The following is a 27,492-nucleotide window of genomic DNA, read 5'->3' on the forward strand; positions in this document are numbered from 1 at the left end:
ATAATATACACATATTTCACAAATAAGGTTCAAAATGAATCCAGAGCATCGTAAGATATGAGGAACATTACAGGTAACATTTATATCAAAAATGCTAAACAGTCAATTCACACATTAAGGAAAATAAGAAAATAATAATAATAATAAGACATATCGGAGAGGAGGTATATATATATATATAATTAAAATAAAGAAGAGGAATTAATTTTTTTATAGATGACCATAGTTCTGGTTGCTTTGCGGATCCTTGATGTTAGGAATCCTTTCAGACCATTTACATTTGTGTATATAAAACTTACCAAATAATATAATAAGATTTAACATATTCATTCTTGTCTATATCTTTTTTGTCATAATAAAATAAAAAAACAGGATACGTGATTCGACGCTTCAGGAAGTACACCAGGCTACGTCATCATGACTACTTAATTATTCATGACATAAGCCTTCTTCAGCTGAAGTTGGGAAGAAATAGCGACCTCTGTAGCAGTGGGTCAAAAACACACCATCAAACCAAACCATTATACGTTTCCAATTAAAAATGATTGAGCAAAGTGTATTTTTGCATGTTGTGACTGCGTATCAAAATAGAATGACAAATACATTACGATTTGATGAACTTATATTTATTGGCCAACTTCATCACTAAACAAAATGTGGTTATTTCTTGTGGATTAAAAAATAAGACAAAACAAAAAGAAAAGAATATATACATGTATATTACATGTCTTGTGATTTGTTTTTAGTTTGACTCAATCCATTATGACACTTAATTCTCTTTATCCACATCTTGCAATGCAATTGTTCAGAAACAGGTCATTAGAAAATATAAAATGGTCCCTGAGAAAAAGACAAAAATATTATTCGCCAATTAAATCCAAAACAAGTCGACAGTCTACTGTTTGCAAACCTTCCAAAATTGTTTCAGACTTTAGCTTAATTAAAACGTATTTATTTTCACAATTGTTCATCACAGTAGATTAACAAATAGAGTTGGGTTGAGTCAGATCCAAACTACTTTAATCGCAAAGGGAGAATTCAGGCAGTATTTCCAGAATAATTGGACTTTCACTATATTTTAGTCTAGACCTAACCTCAAACGAACACTGAAGATTAATTATGGGGGTGGATGGTTTCAAACAGTAAGGAAATGCTTCAGTACACGATAACAAGTATGAAATACAATAAAATCCAATTTGTCTAAAAAATATTTGTTGCATGCTTCTTTTCAGCCTTTCTTTCCTTAAGTTAAAATCAAACCAGAGATCTGTCATTTAAAAAACTGTTTTTATAATCACGTTAAAAAAACGGGAAAAAAACACGTTATACCGGATTATGATTAAGTTTTCATATCTGTATCTCTGTTTATGAGATTGTCAGTTTTGTGGAAAGATCACACTTTCATAGCTGCCAGAATTCACTAAAAAAATAAAATTAAATAAAACTAAATAAATAAACCACGTTTCCTTTCCATATTGAGCACATTACATTCTAAAATAAACCAGCGAAACTTTCATTTTTATTAATAAAATCCTTTACAAATGTGTATGTGTATGATAAAACATCCATTTTCCCACACACAAAAAAAAAACCCAAAACAAAAAACATTTTTTAACACAAAGAAACAGAGACTAAATTTTATTTTATTCTCCTCGGCCCGAACACTAGTGCATGGGCGTCCGACGGGGCTCTACACCTTCTCGTCCTTTCCGGCATTCGCACTTGTAAGGGCCGTCGTCTAAACAGTAAAAACATAGTATATTAACACAAATCTGTCAAATTATGAAGTCTAAAATGCGTATAAAGCACTCAAACACGTCACCTGTTCGACCATCCTCTGCATCTTCTCAATGACAGAGGTCATCTGACCGGTGTTGTCTCTCAAACTCTTCTCGTACGTCTTGTTGAGCGTCTCGGCTTTCTCCAGTTTCTTCTTGAGCTCTTTCTGTTGGCCCTGCTCCTGTTCATTAGAGGCCTGTCTCGCTTCTGCTGCTTCTGAATCATCACACACACAGTGAACCACACCAGAGACGTCAAACTTAAATGCATTAAAACTTGAGCGTGAATATGATGGCAGCTTCCGATTTGATTCTATAGCGATTAATTGCGATTACATGACACCTGATATGGATTTCGGTAAGTTGTACTTTATCTTTCAATGTACATTCTGATGTTCATTCATGTTTATTTGGTGCTACAGAACTGCCAACTCTCACCGTGAGACTCACGCAATTGACACTTTTCACACGCTCTCACGCCACACATCCATTTTCTCACGCACAGAAAGAGGACACGGAGACCGACAGACTAGACAGAGCAAGTTACTTATGATATAAAAAAAATCTCAGATTCTGTAAATTTTATTATGAAATTCAAACAATAAAGACCGGTTTGGCGCTTGTAAATGTGACTTGACAGATCTCTAGCGGTACGTGAACAGATCATCTCTACTGGCCAGTAGTAGGCTAAATAAACACGAATGAACAATGTTGAAAGAAACAGTACAACTTACCGAAATGTATATTCCTCATACATAATATCGATCAATCAGTGTTTTTCATCCACGGAAAGGGGTCAATAAAACAGCTGGAGAACAATTATGTCACATAACATTTACCTCAGGAAAGCCGTTTAATGACCATAATAGGCCTTATAGGCTATAGCACGTTAGTTAGCTAGAAAAAAAGAGCTTTAGAGAGTATTTTGCTAAATATGTGTTCTATATTACATATTTATTATATTTGTAGCCTACTTATATCATTTAATAAAGTTGTTATTATAATAAAAAACGCATTATATTTAATTTGAGTTATTTTTAACACTTATAATAATACTACCAGCTGATAGGGCTCTCTGTATGTTTTACAGCATTAGGTGATTTTTTCTTTTCTTGAGAAAAATGAACGCCTATCTTGTGTACCTAATATTTATCCAAATGAGTCAATATTAAAATCAAATCACAAGAATTTAATTGAATTGAAATCGTGAAATTTGTTTCAAGCAATAATAATAAAACGTAGCTTACCAGAAATTGTACCATATAAACATTGTACCATGTTGTCACTAAACCTAATAAAATTCGGTTTAGTTACTAAAATGTTTTGACAATCACAATACACTTATTGTGATGCAAGATTTTTTTTTTTACATCCCCCTCCCCTCCTAAATCTCACTCCAAGCAAAACTCAAAAGTTGGCAGCTATGGTGCTATAACTAGTAGTAAAGAGGAAGAGTTGATCGGTTCATGTGTCGCTTGAATTGAAACGCGACAGCAATCCGTCACGCCGCATTAAAGAGCGCCAAAGTGGTGTTTATTGTTTCAATTTCATGATAAAATTGACAGTAACAGCACAAACTTAATGCGCTTTATTGTATGGGAGGCGCGTTACAATGTTCACTTATCAACTGAAACAGCATAGACTGAATTTGAAGATTACATTTTGGGGATTTAAGAATCAATATCGGTTCTTCAAAACTAGAATCAATATAAAAATCTCAAATCGATTTCTTTAAGGCCAGCCCTGATTACAGTCTCACCGAGTCTGGACTGCAGCGTGGCGACGCACTTCTCCAGTTCACGCTGGGCCGTTTTGCTGCTCTCCAGCGACTGCAGCAGGTTTGGCAGGTTGATGACGTTCCCTCTGTAGTTCATCAGATCTGTGGCGTTTGAGCGACGGGCCGACCCTCGCTCTTTGCTGGGCTGTCCTGGCAACATCGCTTTATTCCCTGAGAGGAACATGCAGTGACATTTTTAGTGTTAAATGTGTTTTCATGCATTGCCAGATTGCGTAAAAGCACACACACACACCCTCAGCGCTGATGCTGTCGTCTGTCTGATCACAGTCTGACCAGCGGTCGCACAGATTCCTGTAGAGACAAAGCCCACCGACCGCAGCCCTTCTGACCAGATCCTGCGCCTGAGGACAGATGGGAGAGCACTCTTCAGATATACTGTTTTTTACTTATAATCAGAGAATGCAAGTCGGCACACTGCAAAAAAATGACAAGTCTCTCAATTTTCTTAAATCAAGATGCATTTACTTGAGATGCACAATGACTTAAGGCTTGTTTTCTTTAAAAAATAAACTATCAACATTTTTACTTAGCGCAAACCCTCTTTGGTTTAAAAAAAACTACTGTTAGGATTTATTTGTTTTTCTTTCAGACGCAAAATGTGTGGCTGGAGAGAGTATTTAAATCAATCATGCAGTGATTAACATTAACATAAGTTTGTATTAGTTAATTCATTGGTATTTTCAGCACTATTACTGCCCCAAAAAAGCATGTCGTAACCCATTTTGCACCTGACATGACACTGACCTTGCAAATTCTCAATAAATCACCCGTGCAACTTTACACTGCCATTATTATTATTATTATTATTATTATTATTATTATTATTATCATCATCATTATATCTTAATAGGTCATTTTGCTTCTCAAGTAAATGTATCTTGATATAGGCATTTTTAGATATTTGTATTGGAAAACAAGAAAAAGGTCAAACCTGTTTTTTTCCAAATACAATATGACTATATAATAATAAAAAATATTATTATTCAAAATATTATTTAATTTTATTTGAATTAATATTATAAAAATAAACAAATTAATAAAGAAATATTATATTGCAATTATATTGTTGTACTGTAAAAGAAAGTATTTTGTGATAATAATAGTAATAAAGATTTTTTTTTATTTTTTTTATTAATATAATTACTATATAATATTAATATACATCAAAATAATTATTATATAATAATATACTTAAAAAATTACTACATAATATTTTTAGTTTTTTTATTTAAATAAAGAATTAATATAATAATTTAACAAATCAATAAATATACTAACATTGCAATAAAATTATTTCACTGTAAAATAAAAAAACAAGCATTTAATGATAATAATAATAATAATAACTTTTTACAGAGCTACAGTAAAATTACAATACTAACATTTCTGTATATTTCTTTGACTTCAAATGTTAAACCCTGGAGCTTTTATTTGGCAGATTTCTAAGAAAACATCTCAACAAACCTGAGCGTGACTGAGAAACAGGCCGAGAGACAGCAGGATGTTGAGCAGATCCGCTTCCCGAAGACTTCCCGTCAGCTGCCGGTCAAAGAACACGCAGGACAGGAGCACCTTACGAGGAATCTCAGCAGTCCAGCCCTGAGGACAGTCCTTCAAGCACACAGAAACAGATGTGAGAGGAGAAACACTGGCCACGTGGCTCAGATCCGGGCAGAAACGTGAGCTCTTACACCGTCTCTGGACGCCTGATTGTCTGAGGCGCTGCTGCTCTGCCCGTCTCCTCCTGCGCTAACAGGTTTGCTCTCTTTTACAGGCTCACACTGTTTTTCAGCCGGTTCAGACTCATCCATCAGAATCACGTCATCTGCGTCTAGCTCCTCATCCTTCTCTTTGAGTTTTTTCTTCTTCGCATCGATCAATCCTTTCTTTTTTCCCGGCTGTTTGTCTGATGTTTTGGGCTCATCCTCCTTAAGAGAGAAAAAAAAAAGTTACTGGATTTTCATGCTCTATTTGCATAAACAGTTGATGTTCTACATAAAGCAGTGGCCAAAAGTGATGTCTGGAGGGGATATTTGATTTTAATGACCCTGCAAGTTTAATTACATTTTTTATATTTTAAATGAGGCAAAATTAAATCTGACAAAATTATTTGGCGGCAAAAAAAAAAAAGGCAATAGACTGTCAATGGAGGGACAGAAATCACTCAGATTTCATCAAAAAGATCTTCATTTGTGTTCCGAAGATGAACGAAAGTCTTACGGGTTTGGAACGACATGAGGGAGAGGAATTACTGACAGAGTTTTCATTTTATGGTGAATTATACCTATAACTTGATGCACTACATATTTTTCAAAAAATCTAATGAAAATAAAAAACAAAATTACTAAAACTTGAACTATAATTACAACAAAAACAAAATCTAAAAATAAAAACGTATTCAAAATGTTAATAAAAACTGTTATACAGGTGAAACTCGATAAATCTGAATATCGTGCAAAAGTTAATTTATTTCAGTAATTCAACTTAAAAGGTGAAACTGATATATTATATAGACTCATTACATGCAAAGTGAGATATTTCAAGCCTTTATTTGGTATAATTTTGATGATTTTGGCTTACAGCTTCAAACCCCAAATTCAAAATCTCAGAAATTTTGAAAATGTTCATGAGCTGTAAGCCATAATCATCAAAATTATAACAAGTATATAATTATTATAAAAAGAAATATCTCACTTTGCATGTAATTTTCTATATAATATATTCGTTTCACCTTTTAAGTTGAATTACTGAAATAAATGACCTTTTGCACCATTTTTCGAGTTTCACCTGTAGTATGGCAATGAGGTCTAGTGTACCATTAGCCTGGGAAAACCCAGACGAACTTCCGGCAAATTTAGATTTGCTCTGCAAGTCAGTCTGGCCAAGAGCCCATTCAAGCCCATTTCCAATCTTTCCAAATCTTGGCACCAATCACAAACGTTGAGGCGGGCTTTACATGATGAGGATCGCTCTGATTGGTTTTAGGTCTATCCAATTGAGCCTAGAGGCATTTGAGCGACGTTCCCTTTGGAAATGGGATGTGAATGAAGCTTCCCCAGACCCACTCTCAGTTACGACTGAGAAGGGTCTGGTGTCAACCAGGCTAGTGTACCATGGGAGTGCTGTTGTCGTCTTTGACGCCGGTCAGCGGGACGCTGGGATCCTGAGGCAGACGGCAGAGACACTGATACAGCTGAAGCCCAAAATCCCTCTGGAGCATCTCGCTGAACATCTCCGCCATCAAGCTGACCTGATACAGAACATGAGAACCTGATTACATCATGTCTGAGCCAGTTTACTGTAATACACACACTATTTGCATTATTAATAGTTTCAAATTTGCTGCATTTAACGCGTGTAAGCACACACACCTCACAGCTGTCTCGTGTCTGAAGGCTCTGAGGCTCCAGCATTGACGACAGAGACACGACAGACAGATTCAGTCCATCGGAGGGGTGAAAAACCACAGACGGACCTTCGGAGAGCAACAAATCATCCTGGAAGACAGGAAAGAAAACAGACGAGCTAGAAGACATCTCAGACGTTATTTATGGATAATGTTTATATAAACTCAAGCATAATTGCAGTCAGTACCAGCTGTTTTTGTTGCAGTTTTGCCCAGTCTTCTTCTGCTGGCTCTAGATTCCACACATCTGGCATCAACACCACAACGGTCTCCATTTTATCTCCTGAAAGATATCTCAGCTCCGCCATCTTGTACCTTTGGAGAGGGAGAAAGATATTAAGAGGCATTTAAGGGAAATGAGAAACATTACTAATGAGTTTGTAAAAGACACAAGGTGACATATTTCTTTCATTTACATAGTGAAAACATTTATCTAAAATAAAATTTTAAACCTTTTTGGGAAATTGTATTGAAATATCTTGGAGAATGTTTGGGATTTGACCTTCCATTTTCATCAAGGATTTGCTTATTAGGTTCCTCAGATTAAAAATTTTCCCTTGAAAATTAAAGAGTTAAGAGTTTTCCCTTGTTTCTGTGGGTGTAATTACGGCAGTACGATTGATACTTCGATTTTGGAAAGATATTCAATGTCCTTCATTAAAAATGTGGATTGAATTTATGATTGAGAATGTATCATATGAAAGAATGTTAGCTAAGGTGAACAGAAATCAAATGGATGTTGAGATGTGGGAGAACTTTATTCAGATGGTTGACTGATTCTGGACACATGCTTGAGTTGAGACTTGTCTACACTGTTATGCATTGAAATGTAATTTCTATAATTAGTATTATTATTTTTTTATTATTTTGTTTTGTATAAAGTGTTTTTTTTTTTTGGTATGTTTTGTTATGTATAAAGAAAACCAATAAAAACTTCATTTATAAAATAAAATTTAAAAGAAAACATACACTGGGGTCTGAAAATTTTGGAGTTGGTAAGATATTTTTAATGTTTTAGAAAGAAATCTCTTCTGTTCACCAAAGCTGGATTTATTTGATCACCTATATTTAAAATGTAATTTATTCCTGTGATCAAAGCTGAATTTTCAGCATCATTACTCCAGGTTTCAGTGTCACATGATCCTTCAGAAATTATTTTAATATGCTGATTTGCTGCTCAAGAAACATTTATTATTATTATCAATGTTGAAAACAGTCATGCTGCTTCAGATTTGTCTGGAAACCGACAAAGGATTATAAATGTTAATGTTATAAATGTCTTTACTGTCACTTTTGATGAAATTAAATCTTCCTTGCTGAATAAAATAATTAAAAATAAAAAAATCGTACTGAACCCAAACTTCAGAACTGTAATTTTTTTAAAGGAATTATCTACATACGAAACTTTAGAAACTTACAAATGCATAGTTGAAGCAAAGTAAAAATCAATACACTTTGGCAAGACTCTAGTGCAACATGACTGGATTAAAGTGAAATTAAAGGTGAAGTATACAGACCACTGCGTGCAGGATGAGAGATCTACAGAGGTTTGCTCCTTTATGCAGCGGACCGCAGTGTTGACCAGCGTCGAGCTGTCCTTCACTGGGTTCGCTCCATCAGCTTTGGGTGACCAGAGGCCTCCTGGGAGCCGCAATTCACCTCCACTGTCCACCAACATGAACTACGCCACAGAGAAAGAACAAATGAACTCGCTTACCTTGACCATTAAGGAGAATGTAACATATGAATGAGCGATACAGAATATTCATCAGTGGTTCTCATCAAGCTTTTTGACTCAAAGTCCCACTGTTGTCCAACACAAGTTAAGGTAAGACATTTCCTCCAGTATTTCTGCTATAATTATGATAAAGCTGCACGTTTGTAATCTTTTTTCTAAATAGAAACAAACAAACAATAGTTACTGGGGGGTTGAATCAATATGATTTCTTGATTTTATGTATAATTTTTTTTAGCATTTTAAATAAATTAGATTATTGTATTATATTTATGGGGACCTATTATGCCCTTTTAAAAGTCTTGATTTTGTTTTTGGGCTCTACAAGAATAGGTTTTCATGCTTGAATGTAAAAAAAATTAAAAAATAACTCCCCATATTCTCCATTGTTGCAGCTCCTCTCTTCCCAGTCTGTCAGTAACGCTCTGTTTAGTTCCTGTCTCAATGAAGCCCCTCCTTCTGAAAAGCACACTGTGCTCTGATTGGTCGGCTGGATCAGTGTGTTGTGATTGGTCGAGCGCTTCGAGCATGTTTGGGAAATGTCCCGCCCCTTACCATAACCGCCAGTTTAACACACTACTAACTAACTCAACCAGGCCCCGCCCCTTTATTCTGCGTATTAATTATTTAAATGAGGAATATTGTGACGTGTTCGTTCCCAGAAGAAACTCAAGACTACAATGAAGGAGTTTCAGGGAGTTCAGAAACACTGACACTGATATAGAGAAGAACTGGAACTTTGCAGAGCTTTTTCATGCACAAACAGCAACATTACACACTAAAGCATAACAGGTCCGCATTAATATTAATTATTAGTGATATGTGATATGAACAGCGATATGATTGTAAAGCAACTTCTTGTTGTAATATATATATTAAGTGAATCAATTGGAAGAGGTGCCCTGGTTGAGAATCAATGATGTACCGGTAGATGAAACTTGATTTTTTTTTATATTAGGATTTGATTGGAAAATGAAAGTAGGCTGAGATATTATTCAGGGTTCCCACACCTTGCTTAACTTCAAATTCAAGGACCTTTCAAGGACTTTCCAGGTCCAATATCCTCAAATTCTAGGACTTAACCCATTTAATCCCACCGGTCACAATAAAAGATGGATGCTAAAGTTTGAGCTGACTCACAAATGTACTCTTATACAACAACTTTTCCTCTTCTCAACATGGACTGCGTGTTCCGGGGGCGGGGTTTCTTTATGTAAATTCTAGGGTTAGTGATGTCACTAACCCAGGCGGAATGTCGTGTAGTCCCAACCAGCCGTTTGTTGTAGTCCTTTTCTTTAAAAGCAAATATCTTCCTTTGCTTTGAACTTTGAGCGTTGTAACTTTGCAGATGTTGTTTATGCTCAAACAGCAACATTACACACTAACTAAAGTTAGAAAAGTCAAATCATAATCAACCACCCCTTTAATCAACTGGGTAAGTTTAGTGCTCTCTATTAGTTAATCTTTCTACCTAATTGACCTGTGGTGTCTTGCCTTAAGACAGCAAAGAGAGTCCATTTTGATTTCATTCTGGTCTTTTTTAAGGAACGACAGCAGTTCAGTAGCTTCATGGGACGTCCCGTGAGCTCAGATGTTCTTACTTTGAGAAGTGTAGTGGGATGTACAGCCTCCTTCTGCATCTGACCGTCCTTTGAGAGGTTACAACACTGTGAATACAAGTCCTCAAGGCACGGCATAGAAAACAACAGAACCTGCAGAGAGAACAGAGCAATGCGTTCAGGACAATGTTGAAGGGAGTGGATTCTGGAACACACTGCTGCTTCAATGTATATGTAATGAGTGATTATAATCAAGGTATTAATCAAAACTTTTCCTTCTAAATATCAAATGAGTTGAATGACTTCTCTGGAGATTTTACTTTGTTCTAGAAGTTACCAGTGCGATTACTGAAAAGTTATTTTCATGTATTCATTAATGTCAGTATTTGATATTTGAATGCAGTAACAGTGCTTGCCTATTTATCCCAGCTTCCAGAAATTAAATAGGGACTTGTTTTGTGTTTGAGAAAGGTCTTCAACATGTTAAAACACATAGGGGTAATTTAAGTCTATAGTTTAAGGTACCATTTGTCAGGTAAAGCCTATAGTTTCCATTTAGGATAAAGTGTCCTATCCTGAGAGAAAGAACTTGTTATCTTGATGTTTTGAGACGAGACTCCTGTTTATAGTTAGAGCCCGGCCAAATCCAACCTTGGAAAAGATGTGTGCCGGGTGTGTGTGTTAGTCTTCTTGCTTACAGGTTAAGGAACCACTGGCATTGTTGGAGATTGACTGAGTTGTTGTTCGAGACATGCTGGCACCCAGCAACCCAAATTTGCGACCTGGAAGGTCACGACGTGCCTAACTTCAGGGTCAGAGTGTCAGCTACATAATCTATGGAGATATGCTTCTGTATATGTGTGGAAAATTACTATGTTTATGAATTTCTTAGCCAATCAGAATCATTCAGCCTGTAAGCAATGACGTAGCTTAGACCTTGGAAATGGTATAACTGCTGTGATCTTTGTAACTGTAAGCGGGGCGGCCTACGAACTCCTGTGTGAGTCTTGAAGCTGAACTTCTGCTGATGAAACTGCAAACTATCTTCAGTAAAACTTTTCTTCAATTTTTTATAATTCTGACTCCGGGTCTTCTTTTCAAACATCTGGTCCTTGGGTCCTAAACTGTTAACCCCTAACAATGTGAATGCTTGTATGGTCACATGATCCAAAAATAAGAGACACTTGTACCTTAACAGCGAAAGTGTCATCTGTGGACTCGCAAACATCTGCTTTTGTTTCCGTCTGGTTTGATCCTATGTGAAAGTGACACGGTCCTCTCAGAGGAAGGGGCTGGTTGAGCGGGAAGCTCTCGGTCCAGGACAGCTGGAGGTGGAAGAGGTTAGAGGTCAGGTGCAGGTGTGGGTACCGACGCTGAAGCTCCAGATAACCACAGGCCTGGCTGAAAAAGTCAAGAGGAAAAGACAAGTTTACGGTTCATCATTTCATCCCCTGACATGATTGTAAAGCGCTTTGGGTGTACAATAGCACACATAAATGCCTCATTCATTCATCAGAACGTCCCAGCACTGTTTTCGCCTGACTTACGTGTCCCTGGAGAAGCAGGAGAATAACGGCGCTCTGTGAGTGGTTACGGAGCTGCTTTTTTTGGGCACTTCCTCCGCCCTCCATCTTTTGCGTTTTTGGTGCATGGCGTCCGATCCCCACGGCCCTCCGCCACCGTCCTCCCTGAAGGACACACGTCAGCGTGTTAAAAACAGGACAGTCTTACACAAAAACTACAGATGAGGCGCATAAATCGGTTCATTTAAACCAAAAATTGGGCAGGAGTATGCGAACGGCATCCTAACTACAAAGTTTGGAAGAAAGTACAGTAGTAGGATGCATTATGCACATAAACGTTTAATTTATTCAGCAAGGATGCATTAAATTGATCAAAAGCGACAGTAAAGATATTTATAATGTTACAAAAGCTTTTCAAATAAATGCTGTTATTTTGAACTTTCTATTCATCAAAGAATCCTGAACAAATGTATAACGTTTCCACAAATATATGAAGCAGCACAAACTGTTTTTAACATTGATAATAATCAGAAATTAGGGGTGTCCATGGTTAACCGGTTAACCGATTAACCGTTAAAAATTGCGTAACCGAGTGAAACATTTTGCTCGGTTAAGTGGCGTCAATGGCGTGCATTGAATTTAGTTGTAATACATTTTTGCACCACCAGAGACCGCTAGAGCGCTCCCAGACATTTGTAATGTCCACAAGAAGTAACGTTAGTCATGACTCATGACCAGTTTTCTAATATGAAGCGGGCAAAGAAAGCGCGCGTCCGAGAGTGAAGGCTGTGCGCGAGCCAGAAACAAACAGCAGTTTCCGTTTACCGTTACATTAACCCATACAATTTGTATTATGCATTTCCTAAACATGTACTTGCTAATCAAACACTTTATATGAACAAACTACTAATCTATAAAACACAATCGGTCTTCCGACCTTTTACTATTGTGTTGATATGCGCGAGGGGGAGAGAGCAATACAGCGCTCGAGTTGTTTGAAGGCGGTGAGAGTGCGCGCGCGCGGCCGGGGCTCTCTCTCTCTGTTTGTTCTTATGCGCCCTGTCCACTGATCTAAATAATTAGTTGTTACGACGACTTATTTGTTCACTCGTTTTAATAAATCGTGGACACGTACTAATTCCCTCCCTCATTTTGATTTAACGAATTACAACGTGGCCAAAAACAGTTTGATACTATTAATTAGTGAATGCTAAAGACCTATTTTTGTGAATTGGTGAATATTCAGGTGAATTATTTCGTGGCCACGAATTAATAATAATTATTAAACTGTTTTTCTTACCTGTGAAGATAGCTCTTCAGTGAAGGCCGACTATTCTCGTACAGTTTTTTATTCCTAGATCGCCTCTTATTTTAAAAACGAACGAATGAATGCTCTGCTAGTTAACTGGAGATGTTTTGTTTATTTGTATTGGTACATTCGTGCCGCGAGATGTTTCAAAAGTGGTGGGGACATGTCCCACCCGCAAATTACGCCTATCTCGGGGTTGCGGCGCGCACACTATGGTTAACCGAGTATTAACCGCTAAGGGCCTCGGTTAACGGTTAATGAAAAACTTGAAAACGTGCAGCCCTATCAGAAATGTTTCTTGAGCATCAAATCATCATATTAGACTGATTTCTGAAGGATCATGTGACACTGAAGACTGAAAATTCAGCTTTGATCACAGAAATAAATTACATATTAAACTATATTCACACAGAATAAAGCCTTTTAAATTGTAATATTGCTGTTTTACTGTATTTTTTATTTATTTATTAAATAAATGCAGCCTTGGAAAGCAGAGGAGACTTTCTTTTGTTTCTTTTTTAAACATTAAATAATCTTACTGACCCCAAAACTTTGAACGAATTCTGTGTGTATATGAATATATGCAATTTACAACAGAACACACTGCATGCATCCAACAATGCAATTTACAACTTGACCTCACATTTTCTAGTCTGCTAAATGATCCGGATCCTCTATGTTGACTCATTATTATCAAAAGTTCTATTAAAACAATTGAATTCAAAATGCTAAATGACATGATAACTGGATGCAGTGGGGTCATGTGACTTCAATAATGCAGTACACAGAATAGACAGACTACACAGGTCATTGTGTCTCACCAGCGTCCACCTCTCCGTCCTCCCATGATCTCAGGGTGTCTCTTCCGTCCTCCTCCCCAACCGTCAAACGGGCCGTTCCAGGGCATCTGCTGGTGATGGGACATCTGGATCATTCCACCTGTGACACATCACACAGCGTTCATTATGGACAGCTTCTCACATCAGTGCTATTTCAGTATTATTCATCAAAACCGTTTCAGACACTGAGAGAAATTAGATGATGCTGCAATGTATATTATGAGAAAAATGTGTGTGTTTTTTAACTTGGATGCATGTAAATCGATTGTATGAGACTCCAAAACAAAATTAGGAAAATAGCATAATAGGGGCACTTAATCAAGTGTTTTTTAGTTAACGATAACAACACTGCGTCACGTACCAGGGTTTGGCTGCATGCTGGGAATCAGCGGTGGTATTTTGGGAGATTTCAGCAGGGGTTGAGGTTTGGTCCCTAAAATGCCAGGCTTCATATTGGTCGACATGGACGGCAGCAGCGGAGGGGGAGACTTGAACGGCTGACAGAGAGAAACCCGGAGAAAGAGACTGAAGATCACGCATAACTATAACCTGTTAATTATACACTCATTCATAACACTCTTAAGAAATATGCTTCTAGAAAAAAAAAAAAGTCATTTTATGTTGCCTTTCACTTAACAGATATCACTTGTTAATATAAATGTCAATAAATATATTACAATTATGCCAAACTTAACATTTTGTTCCAATATTAAAAAAATGTAACATTGTTTTCCCGGCATTTATAAAAATCCTAAATGTTTCTTGAGCATCAAATCATCACATTAGAATGATTTCTGAAGGATCATGTGACACTGATGACTGGAGTAATGATGCTGAACATTCAGCTTTGATCACAGGAAATATATTCACATAGAAAACAGTTCTTTTAAATTGTAATTATATTTCATGTTATTACTACCCTGGTAATCCAGAGTTCTCGCGAGTTGAATTTGCTCAGCGAGTTTACTCTGGCGTCGAGTAATGATGCTCATTAAATATGCCCTTGTATCCGAGCTGCACCAATCACATCGGGTTATCTGATATAGGCGGGCCAGAGGCGAGATGACGACAGCGCTGTGACGTCGAAGTCATTAGTAAACACTGCAAGATGGCTGTGGATGAACACCAGTTGTTTGAAAAGGCTTTAGCCGCTACAATGAACGAGTTAGACTTGGCTTTTATCTAAAAGAGGAACAGAAGACGCCGCTCGAATCGTTCCTTTGCAAGAAGGACATTTTTGCTGTTTTGCCGACCGGATACGGCAAGAGTCTAATCTACCAGTTAGCTCCGCTGGTAGCTAAGCGTATGGGGCTTGTTGTGATTGGTCGTAGTGTTATCCAATTGCGTGCAGTGAGATTTGCATGCATGCTTGGTGCCGCCCCTCGAGCTGGCCGAGTTTCATTAGTCGACGCCAGACCATTAATCTTTTAGATTTAGGTCTGGATTTCCAGGCTACGTTATTACTGTATTTTTTATCAAATAAATGCAGCCTTGGATGGTAGTGTATGTTTAGTGGAAATTCACATTTCTAAGCTCTAAAAATAAAGTTTCTAAGGAAAAGCTAGGATAATTCTTAAGAACATGCCTAGGCCGTTGCCAGAAGCCGGTGATTATTAGTTTATAACGTTTTAAATATGGATATTTTTCTTACAAAAACGCATCGCCTCACTTCAGAAGGCCTTTATTAACCCACTGGAGTCGTATGATGGATACTTTTATGATGGATGGATGCGCTTTTGGGCTTCAAAAAACAAGGTACCATTCACTCTCATTATAAAGCCTTTTTTAATATAACTCTAAATGTGTTTGGCTGAAATATACTATATATATATATATATATATATATATATATATATATATATATATATAAGTCATATACTACTAGGATGGCTTGAGGGTGAGTAAATGATGGGATAATTTCATATTTTGGGTGAACTGACCCTTTAATGTAAAGAGGGACCAAATATTTCAACAAATTGTAGATTTCTATTACACAACAACTTCTTAAGGACGTGTTATTAACGTATGAGCTCAAAACGTTGCTCCATACCTGTCCGTTCAGGGTCTGGACCTTCTGTGCCGTCCAGCTGATGGGTTTCAGGGGGTCCTGGACCGCTTTCACCAACACTTTCTCACCCACCAGTGGCATTCGACCCACCACAACACTGCGGCACAAACCACAAACCTCAGATCTCACATCAGATTATGACTGATTCATGCAGAATAACACAAACACACAAACCTCATTGGGAAATGAACCTCCTGATCCACAATCCCATGATGCTCCTGCATCTGTGTGACCACCCCGGTAAACACACGTTGCCTCATCTAAACACAGTGAATCATTCAGCGTTTACACAATAAAACATGAGAACGTGTATCTTGTTCTCATGCACAATAATATTGAACAGATTCCTATCGTATGTACCTGTGTCTCCATATCAGATTTTCCTTTCTCCTTTGCATGCAAAAGAAAGTATACTGAGTGCTTCGGGACACGTGCGTACACAATATAAATGCATGAATAAATAAATGTGCAGTGATTTGTCTGCTTGTTGTGTAGGTCAACAGCAGCATGTGTGATATTTACTTCCTACTGCATTAGCATTACAGTACTGGCAGTTTAGTGCGGTTTTCCCGAATCCGCAGATCTTTATTTTAGACGAAACTGTTAGAAGAGATATTAAACAACATGAGGCGACATGTAAAAGGTAAAACTTACTTGTAATTGTGTGTTCGTGGTCTTATTTTCCTCTACGTTGATGCTTTTGTTTGTCTTGTGTCAGTTCTTCTTCCAACGGGCGTTTCAAGCGGCAGCGCCATCAACCGGTAAGCCAGAGTAACTACAGGTGAAACGCCTTAAACTGCGTTTGGTTGAAAATACAACATCAGCGATCGCACAAAAACATTAAATGTGACGTAAACATACATAGATGGTTTTATAAACTTTGTTATTCTTCATAGACGGTCGTATTCGTATTAAAGACACGTCGAGTGGTTTGACCTGCAGTTCCCTTCCAGTGCCATGAGTGGCGCTGTGGCGCAGCGGGTTCAATGTCTCGCTCGTCTGTCTGTGCGCAAACACACGTGTGAAGATGGAGGAGGATCGACTACTTTTTCATGAGATGGGCTTAGATGATCGGCTATTAAAGGTAAAATATATAGTCTTGCTAATAATATAAAGTCTGTCCGCCTCGAAATACCAGACAGCAGGATATCGTCAGTTTGTTTTGTGCCGTTTGTATGTGTTTAGTGCCTGTTACGACATTATATTTACTTGCTAACATTAGCACTGTCATTTCTGAAATAGAATAAAATAGATCTCTTATTGGATCTATGCAAACATTTCTTTCTGGTTCAACAGATTCACCATAAATGCCTTTCTTGTATAGCAGCTATCTGTATTTAGTTATATGAATACCATAGTTCCTTCCAAAATACTATAGTTTAGTACAGTAAAACTGTGGTAATATGTACACATACACACACACATATTAGTGCTGTCAGATCTAACTTAAAATACTTTAACATAATACAAACACACACACACATATATATATATATATATATGTGTGTGTGTATTATGTTAAAGTATTTTAAGTTAGATCTGACAGCACTAATATGTGTGTGTGTGTGTATGTATGTATGTATGTATGTATATATACACACACACACATATATATATATGTATATATGTATATAATATGTATATATCACATATGTATGTCTGTGTTTGTGACTGTATATACTGTATTTATGTGTGTATATATATATATATTAGTATATAAATTCACAGACACACACATATATAGTGCTGTCAAGTAGATCTAGCTTAAAATATTTTGTTTACATAATATATATATATAATTTCTGATTTTCAGATGTGCTCACATGATTTGTGTCACTGCATGTTGATGTCTCAAATCGCATCCCATTTACTCTTGTATTTTAGTGCTGTCCACTTGTGGTCAGATCATCTTCAAGGGACGTTCAGGATGCATTATTTAGTGCTGCTGTTGTGTTTCTCAGGCTCTGGCTGATTTAGGCTGGTCTCAGCCCACCCTCATCCAGGAGAAAGCCATCCCGCTGGCGCTGGAGGGGAAAGATCTGCTGGCCCGAGCTCGAACCGGATCAGGAAAAACCGCAGCCTATGCGGTCCCACTGATCCAAAGAATCCTCACGTCCAAACAGGTGATGTGTGGCTTTTATTCATTTATACTAAGTTTATGCTAAGCCTCAATGGCAGGAATAAGTAACATTTGTTGTCACTGGTGTTGTATGTGTGCCGTGAGCAGACTGTACGTGAGCAGGCCATTAGAGCTCTAGTCCTGGTCCCGACTAAAGAACTGGGCCAGCAGGTCCAAACCATGATCCGACAGCTCACTGCGTACTGCGGCAGAGACGTGCGAGTGGCAGACATCTCTGGGAAGGCGGATCTATCGGCACAGAAGTCAGTACTACAACAAATCACTTCGTTTATCAAATCACTGGACTGAGCATATTTGCTAAAGGAATTATATCTATATATGGAACTCAATTTGATATAAGATTTGATGATATCTTTCTTGAATTGTATGTATTAGTTCAGAAATTACTTTCTGAACTAATTTGGTGTTTATAAATCAAAGGAACCATTATTTCAACAAAACCACATGCGAAGCCTGGGAGATTAAACTCAAGTTCAGTGCTATTTTAGTATTATTTATATACTGTTATAGTATTTATTAATATTTTGAATTAACATTTATTAAATATTAACTTTTTTTATTTGAGTAATTTTTGTACTTTTGTCATTTTTATTAATATTACTATTTAGGTTTATTATTTTTTTATTTCAGTTAATATCATCTAATATTTATATTTTATTTAATGTCAGTTTTATTTTAATTAACAAAAATATTTTCAATAGTTTTAGTTGTAGTTGCCCAAGTCTTGATTTTGTTTTTGGGCTCTATTAGAATAAGTTTTCATGCTTGAATGTTCAAAAAAACACATAATTTTCCCTCATATTCTCCATTGTTGCAGCTCCTCTCTTCCCAGTCTGTCAGTAACGCTCTGTTTAGTTCCTGTCTCTATGAAGCCCCTCCTTCTGAAAAGCACACTGTGCTCTGATTGGTCGGCTGGAGCAGCGTGTTGTGATTGGTCAAGGACTTTGAGTGTGTTTGGGAAATGTCCCGCCCCTTACCATAACCACCAGTTTAACACACTACTAACTAACTCAACCAGGCCCCGCCCCTTTATTATGCGTATTCATTATTTAAATGAGGAATATTGTGACGTGTTCGTTCCCGGAAGAAACTACAATGGAGGCGTTTCAGGGAGTTCAGAAACACTGATATAGAGAATAACTCCCGCTGGAAGGACTAAAGAAAGATGATCGCATTAAAGGACCCCTTTAACAATAATAACCATGCTCAAGTTAAATCAGGTTCATTCAGGAGTGGGTTTTAATCTCATTAAGTCTCATTCAAGCTAATTTAAGCTCTCAAGTCTCATTCTAAGTGCAATTTAATATTGATTCCAAGAAACATTTACAATTGTTTGTCTTTCACAGGCCTATTTTAATGGAGAAGCCAGATATTGTGGTGAGCACACCGTCCCGTGTTCAGGCTCACATCAATGCCCAGAACCTGCAGCTGCACACTTCATTAGAGATGCTGGTCATCGACGAGGCGGATCTGCTCTTCTCGTTTGGGTTTGAAGCAGACCTTAAAAGCCTGTTGTGGTACGTGTTTGATTAAGGGTGCTTTCACACTAGCACTTTTGGTGCGCACCCGGGTTCGAATGACGTCATAGTTCGGTTCGTTTGGATGATGTGAACGCTGTTTTCCGAACTCGGGTGCGCACCCGCGAACCGTACTCGAGTCCGCTTAAAAAGGTGGTCTGGGGTACGGTTCATGTGAACTCGGGTACGATTCGCTGCTGATATGAACGCAATCGTACCAAATCGCGGAAGTGAACCGCTATTGATGACGTATAATGTGGTGCGTGCCTGCGTGCGTGTGTGTTTAACAACTGTAAAAGGGTCTATACGCTTACCTTGACGAAAACAGGGATTGACGCATGCAAGCAGAGAGATGATTTCTGCTTGCCTCCACAAAAATTGTCTTCGGCGGACATCCCGCTGTCTTTGGAACGGTTTTAATACTTTTGCGGCAGACAGACGCAAGTGTGTTTCTGTATATTTTCTTTGAAAACAAAACCAAAGGTTAAAAAAAAGAAAAAGAAATGTGAAGCGAGCAATTCTATCCATTTTGACGCCTTTTCATAGCAGTTACCAAGCAACACGAGTACGCGCCAGCTGCAGCTTAATGATGCAAGCGTACCACGGTTCGGATGCAAATAATATAATGTGAACACAGTCCATCGGGGGCAGGGGGAGGGGGGAGCAATCGAACTCGGGTTCGGAACAGACAATCGAACCAAGTGTGAAAGCACCCTAAAACAGCTAACCCGGGAGGAATGTGGTGTAGTCTCTACCAGCCGTTTGTTGTAGTCCTTAAAAAGTGATTTCTTTAAAAGCAAATATCTCCCTTTGCTTTGAACTTTGAGCGTTGTAACTTTGCAGATGTTGTTTATGCTCAAACAGCAACATTACACACTAACTAAAGTTAGAAAAGTGAAATCATGTTCAGCCACCCCTTTAAGATGCGCTCTCTTCTATTGGACTTTGTTACAACATCTAGTATTTGTCTGTTCCCCTCTGCAGTCACTTCCCCAAGATCTACCAGGCGTTCCTCATGTCGGCGACACTGAATGACGACGTTCAGGCCCTGAAAGACCTCGTCCTCCACAACCCAGTGAGTGCAGAAGCAGAGAAGCGTTAGCAGCGTGTGTGTGTGTGTGCCTGGATCTGATGGTTCTCCTGCTCCTGCTGTAGGTGACGTTGAAGCTCCAGGGTTCCCAGCTGCCCGACAGCTCTCAGCTCCAGCAATACAGCGTCCGGTGTGAGGAGGAGGACAAGTTCCTGCTCATCTACACGCTCCTGAAGCTTGGCCTGGTTCGAGGGAAGTCCCTCATATTCGTCGGAGATGTGGACCGCTGTTACCGGCTCAAACTGTTTTTGGAGCAGTTCAGCATCCCTGCTTGTGTCCTGAACTCTGAACTGCCGGTTCACTCCAGGTAGGAGAAGAGACTGTTTTCTTAAAGCTGCGGTGTGTGATTTCTGCACCGTTAAATCGTCCTGCTGCTATTGGTCGAGTCAGCAGTTTTGTGTTGAGGCACTTCCAGGGTTATTATCATGAACTAAAACTATTAAAAATGATAGAAAAAAAGCTGAAATAAAATTATTTTTATATAATTTATTTAGGGGAAATGACATAACAGAAATCAAGAATTGCCTATGTAAGATTTTTGTATATCATAGTGTTATATATTTTGTGTACTTGTTTCCAATAATGTTTAAATCCAGAGAAATCAGCTATTTTAACCAGTGTAACGTGCCGTGTCATTGCGTCGCCTGTCAATGACATCATACCCTCAGTTTCCCTCAGTTTTACTTCCGTAGAAACCATGTAAACACCAAAGATGCTTTAATATATTATGGGCCAGATTTACTAAGAGCTTGTGCCTGCGCAAACCCTCAGTTGGCTTTAGAAAACTACTGTCAGGATTCACTAAAGACACGCAGTGAGAAATGTAGGAGTTTCCCTTTCAGATGCAAAATTTATGGGAGGAGAGAATTTAAATGAATCATGTATGAAATTAAATGAATCAGGTGATTTACTAAGGTTTGCGCTAGTCAGTTTACTGGTATTTGTGCCATTATTTACGTCCCAAAAAAAATCACTTCTTAAAGGGGTGGTTGATTATGATTTCATAACTTTAGTTAGTGTGTAATGTTGCTGTTTGAGCATAAACAACATCTGCAAAGTTACAGCGCTCAAAGTTCAAAGCAAAGGGAGATATTTGCTTTTAAAGAAATCGCTTTTTAAGGACTACAACAAACGGCTGGTAGAGACTACATTCCTCCCGGGTTAGTGACATCACCACCCCTAGAATTTACATAAACCCCGCCCCCGGAACACGATTGATAGATTATCATGACAGAATATGCTAATCAATGACTAGAAGATAACTACACATAAGCTGCATAAATTCATCAACTAACCATTCAGAAATGTCCTGTTGCTTCTACATGTTGTCACTTTTTCTTGAGTCTCTCCATCATTGTCTGACTCCGGTTTGAACATAAAAGACTAAAAGTTTTGAAATTTTCAGTGCATGTGTGTGTGTGTGTGAGGTAAAAGGACAGGAGCTGTTGAAGCTCCGCCCCCTGTGCCGGGAGCAGCAGCTCATTTGCATTTAAAGGGACAGACACAAAACGGTGCGTTTTTGCTCACCCTCAAAAAGTGACAATTTTAACATGCTATATAAAAACATCTGTGGGGTATTTTGAGCTAAAACTTCACACACACACTCTGGAGACATCAGAGATTTATTTTACATCTTGTGAAAAGGGCATTATACCACCCCTTTAAACCAGACGCTAATTTGCGTTGCTCTTGGTAGATTGTGTTGGTCATTATGGAAAATATCTGGCTGTGTCTGTGATTTGATTTACAGTCAGTAGATCATGCGCAGAAGTAAAATGTACCAGGCTCTGGGCTGTGCAATGTTTTTTTTTATTTTTATATTTCCTGTTATAATACTTCTTGCTGATGTATACAATGCCATGAGGTTGGAGAAAAATAATATTAACCAGTAATATCTATTATAAATATTGTTGTGAATATTGTTTAACTCAAATATGTCACATCACAGGTGTTAAATGTGTTTAATGCTGTTTTTATGTTGCATTCAATGTACTTAAAGGGATACTTCACAGATTAGCGTTAAGCTTTGTATCAGTAGAAACCCGGTAGTATTCTCGAATGGCCGTGCTTCCCTCCCTCATGTCCCCCTGAGACGAGAGATTTCTGTATTGTGTGTCTGGAAAAAAACCTCCGATGACACAAAAATCATCATTTAATGTCATCAGAGGCGAGAGACTCCAGCCAGTAGGAGGAGCTCATCCCGCATGTCTTCAACCCGCCCATAGGGGGATCTCACGATAAAACGCCGTCTTTTCAGTTTCGAGTCGACTAGTAGCCTAGCTGTATCATTTCTCCCGATACTGCCCTCTGTAACCGGTAGGCGTGGCTTGGGCGTGGCCTCGTAGGGCAGCGAAGCAAGTGCATTCTGGGAGTTGTTGTCTTTCATCCACATGAGCCAAAAATACATTTTCTGGCTTTTCTCAGTCTAGAAGGCACCAACTTCTGAAATAATTTCACATTTCTACTACATAAATGACCCGATTTAAATACACATTCATCTTTCCAGCGGTGAAATATCCCTTTAAATCAGTTTTTATTCCGGTTGTTTTTTCAGGTGTCACATTATCGCTCAGTTTAATCAAGGCTTCTACAATTACATCATCGCCACAGATGAACAAGGACTAGAGAATCCCGTTGGAAGTTCCCAGAAAACACAGGAGAAAGGAAAGAAGAAAAAGAACTCCGGGAAAAGTGGAAAGTATGAGTTCCCTGCTAATGAAATGCATGAAACATTTAAAATATGAAATATGATTTCTCTTTTTGATAACGGTTGGTGTGTTAAAATGGTTTCAGCTTTAAACATTTATATTTTGTTTTGTTTTGTCCTCTCAGAGGCAAAGACAAGGAATACGGCGTTTCCAGAGGGATCGACTTTCACAATGTGTCTAATGTGATCAACTTTGATTTTCCCACTTCAGTCGAGTCCTACATTCACCGCGTCGGCAGGTACACTGATGATTATTATCCCACTTTACTCAAATTAAACTTATTTTGAATAGTTTTACTTTAACAACAATAATATTTTTACTTAAAGATTTAGTAATTTTATGTGCTTTTGTCATTTTATAGTCTGTTTTATTCTATTTAGCATGAATTTAGATTTATTTCAGTTTTAGAAATTTTAGAACTTTAATAACAAACTTATTTTATTTCATTTAGTTGCTATTTTTAAATTTCATTTAAGATTTTGTTTGTCTTTCATCTAAAAAATGTATTTTATTTTATTTCAGCTTAATTTAAACTAACTTAAATTATTTCTAATAGATTTAGTTAATACTGATTTATTTTTATTTTTCCATTTTAGTAATTTTATGTGCTTTTGTCATTTTTATAGTCTTTGTTTTTTAAATTCTGTTTAGCAATAATTGATATTTATATCAGTTTTAGACATTTTAATACTTTGACAAACTGATTGTATTTCATTTAGTTGCCATTTTATAATTTTATTTATATTGCAGCTACATTTAAATGAACATTTTGATTTAATTTACAATAATACTAGTTAATCCTGATTCCTGATTTTTCCCTGCTTCCCTTTAGAACGGCTCGTGCGGATAATCCCGGCACTGCGCTGTCCTTCATTTCTCACACAGAACTCCCAATGCTCACGGAGGTCGAAAGCACTCTTACTGGAGGTGAAAGTCTAAAATTAAATAATAAAATGATGGTATTGTTTAGAATAGCACCCCTTTTAAATATCTTAAATATTTATTGTATATTTTTTTTACTGTATTTATTGTATATTTGTTGCAGATATGAAGGGAAAAAATTACAAATTTGGATAAATAAATAAAATTAAATAAATTTGAATAATAAAATCTCCTCTGTTTTCAGACACAGAATGTGTTTTGAAGCCGTACGAGTTCAAAATGGAGGAAATCGAGGGATTCAGATACAGATGTCGGGTATGTTTGTGTCCTCTTATAGCACTGAAGCTGTATTGTGGTTTGGTTCACCTGAAGTCTCTTGTATGGTATAATTTACCCAGGATGCCATGAGATCGGTCACAAAGCAGGCGATGAAGGAGGCCAGACTGAAGGAGATCAAACAAGAGCTGCTCAATTCAGAGAAACTCAAGGTTTGTGCTCTTATTTTAACCAGTCACTCTCTCATGTTGATGGACCGTAGTAACTAACTTCCTTTATCTGACAGACGTATTTTGAAGACAATCCCAGAGACCTGCAGCTGCTGCGACACGACAAAGACCTTCATCCCGCCGTCATCAAACCTCACATGAAGAATGTGCCCGAATACCTGAGTAAGGAGTGATGGCTTTTTGATTGATCTATATGTCGGACGCACAGACAAATGGATCTCAAACGCAGTTTTCATGTCCGTTTCAGTCCCGGCTACGCTGAAAAGTCTCGTCAATCCTCTGAAACAACGGAGGAAAAGGAAGTTTAAAGCAGGTGGCGTGATGCTGAGCAGCTTTAAGGTGACACTCGTTCATTTACTTCAACACTTTCGAAACTCAATGCGACACTACATACATATTAACTACTTGTTGATGTATTTAGGGCTGCCCCCGAACCAGACTAGAATTCCTTAATTTAATCCATTAGTCGACTAGTCGCACGTTTATGATACGTGACCCGCTCTGGCGAAATAAGTCGGAAGTCGCAACGTTCCATTTTAAGATATGGGCCGATTATGTGGAAAAACAATGAAAAACAGGTTTGGGTTCTTTTGGCAGTGTGGGCAGGTGCAAATCCTGCTGGAAAATGAAGGAAGCATGAAGTGCTCTGAAGATGTCCTGGTAGACGGCTGCGTTGACTCTGGATTTAATAAAGCACAGTGGACCAAAGTCCTCTTTTCTGATGAGAGCAAATTTTGCATCTCATTTGGAAACCAAAGTCCCAGAGTCTGGAGGAAGAATGGAGAGGCACACAATCCAAGATGCTTGAAGTCCAGTGTGAAGTTTCCACAGTCTGTGTTGGTCATCGGCTGGTGTTGGTCCACTGTGCTGTCCACTCAACACAGCCGTCTACCAGGACATGTTCAGAGCACTTCATGCTTCCTTCAGCAGACAAGCTTTATGGAGATGCTGACTTCATTTTCCAGCAGGATTTGCACCTGCCCACACTGCCAAAAGAACCAAAACCTGGTTCAGTGACCATGGTATCACTGTGTAATTACTGTGTGATTTCATGTAATATTCTAATTTTTTGAAATCCTGTTTTCGTGGGTTTTATGAGCTGGAAGCCCAAATTATGTACAAATAAACAACTAAATACTTGAAATCGTTTAAGTTGTGGGCCCTGAATCTATAATCTATGGAAGTTTAACGTTTTGAATGGAATTATGGAAATAAATAAAAATTTCCATGATATTCTAATTTTTTTAGAAAAAAAATTTGTTTGAGTTTCAGGGCTGAGAAAGAATATTATGTGTAACATTGCTCACATTGTTCTGCATTACAGGAAAATACAAAACCATAATCCGGTTTATAATAATTGCTTAAGTCTACTACTTTTCAAATGTTTATGATATGTTTAAGGTCTGCAAGACTTTGTCACTTCCTGTGAATTTTTTTTTTTTTTTTTTCTGCGACCAACTAAGTAATTAAAATTTGGTCGACTAAGCCCTTTCTCATTGACTAACGTTTAGTCGACTATTAGGAGGCAGCCCTAGATATAATAATGGCATATTGGTTAATTAAAGGCATACTCCACTTTTTTTGGGAAATAGGCTCATTTTACAACTCCCCCAGAGTTAAAGAGTTGAGTTTTACCGTTTTCGAATCCATTCAGCCGAACTCCGGGTCTGGCGGTACCACTTTTAGCATAGCTTAGCATAATGAATTGAACCGGACAAGACCGTTAGCATCTCTCTCAAAAAAAATGACCAAAGAGTTTCGATATTTTTCCTATTTAAGGACTCTTCTGTACTTACATTGAGTACTAAGAGCGACGGAAAATGTAAAGTTGCGATTTTCTAGGCTGATATGGCTAGGAACTATACTCTCATTCCTGCGTAATAATCAAGAAACTTTGCTGCAGTACCATGAGTCCAGCAGGCGTAATGATATGACGCAGCGCATGCCGCCTGATAATAGGCTACTGAGCTGGGGACTATTATCAGGCGCTGCGTCATATCATTACGCCTGCTGCACTCATGGTACGGCAGCAACGTTTCTTGATTATTACGCAACTCTTTGTTCATTTTTTTGAGAGAGATGCTAATGGTCTTGTCTGGTTCAATGATCTATGCTAAGCTATGCTAAAAGTGGTACTGCCAGACCCGGAGATCGGCTGAATGGATTAGAAAACGGTAAAACTCAACTGTTTAACTCTGGGGGAGTTGTAAAATGAGTCTATTTCCAAAAAAAGTGGAGTATCCCTTTAAGAGTTAGATACTTAATAGGACTTGAATTGTGCATAAAAACGGCTCCTCCAATGGTGCTCTGAATTAATCATTTTCAACTTTTGTTGCATTTGCAGACGAGTTTCAGAGGCAAAAATCCACTGAAGAGTTTTCGCTACACAAGGAAGAAGCGCGGTGAAAAGAAGGCTGGGAAAACCTAACAGCTTCAGAGACACTGGGATCGGATTGGGATGTCGAGGAATCGTCCGGACACTTTGTAAACATGCAGTGAACTGAGTTCATCCATGTTTGTAATATTCCTTATGAGTTTTGATCATGTAATATTGTTTCATTAATACTAACACTCTACTTCATAAAGTGTCTCATGTTCTGATTTTGATTGTAAGGGTTCGGGGCTTCATTTAGA

General features: G+C 37.9%; 2 protein-coding genes across 3 annotated transcripts; one reads left to right on the forward strand and one right to left on the reverse strand.

The window, feature by feature from the left end:
* Positions 1–1,003: 1,003 nt before the first annotated feature.
* ccar2 (cell cycle and apoptosis regulator 2) lies at positions 1,004–16,968 on the reverse strand. 2 transcript variants are annotated; one of them, XM_084400107.1, is made up of 19 exons: positions 16,670–16,771; positions 16,376–16,405; positions 16,190–16,275; positions 15,998–16,112; positions 14,309–14,444; positions 13,930–14,047; positions 11,824–11,964; positions 11,467–11,677; positions 10,319–10,429; positions 8,500–8,663; positions 7,171–7,297; positions 6,948–7,073; positions 6,689–6,826; positions 5,268–5,504; positions 5,041–5,187; positions 3,809–3,917; positions 3,538–3,726; positions 1,823–1,995; positions 1,004–1,738 (listed from the first exon to the last, which is right to left on the reverse strand). In XM_084400107.1, exons 2-19 carry the CDS (start codon positions 16,385–16,387, stop codon positions 1,691–1,693), a joined length of 2,388 nt encoding a protein of 795 aa, XP_084256233.1. In that variant the 5' UTR covers positions 16,388–16,405; positions 16,670–16,771; the 3' UTR covers positions 1,004–1,690. The 2 variants fall into 2 exon arrangements, with proteins under 2 accessions (XP_084256233.1, XP_084256234.1); XM_084400108.1 differs by lacking the exon at positions 16,376–16,405 and having other exon boundaries at positions 16,670–16,968.
* On the forward strand, positions 16,912–27,465 carry ddx56 (DEAD (Asp-Glu-Ala-Asp) box helicase 56). The gene is made up of 14 exons (XM_084400111.1): positions 16,912–17,099; positions 17,977–18,138; positions 18,243–18,397; positions 19,502–19,672; positions 20,657–20,747; positions 20,828–21,069; positions 23,317–23,460; positions 23,595–23,708; positions 24,303–24,397; positions 24,597–24,667; positions 24,751–24,840; positions 24,915–25,020; positions 25,106–25,197; positions 27,203–27,465. Exons 1-14 carry the CDS (start codon positions 17,043–17,045, stop codon positions 27,284–27,286), a joined length of 1,674 nt encoding a protein of 557 aa, XP_084256237.1. The 5' UTR covers positions 16,912–17,042; the 3' UTR covers positions 27,287–27,465.
* The last annotated feature ends 27 nt before the right edge of the window (positions 27,466–27,492 follow it).

Source organism: Rutilus rutilus (assembly GCF_951802725.1).
Source record: "Rutilus rutilus genome assembly, chromosome: 25".
Lineage (NCBI taxonomy): Eukaryota > Metazoa > Chordata > Actinopteri > Cypriniformes > Leuciscidae > Rutilus > Rutilus rutilus.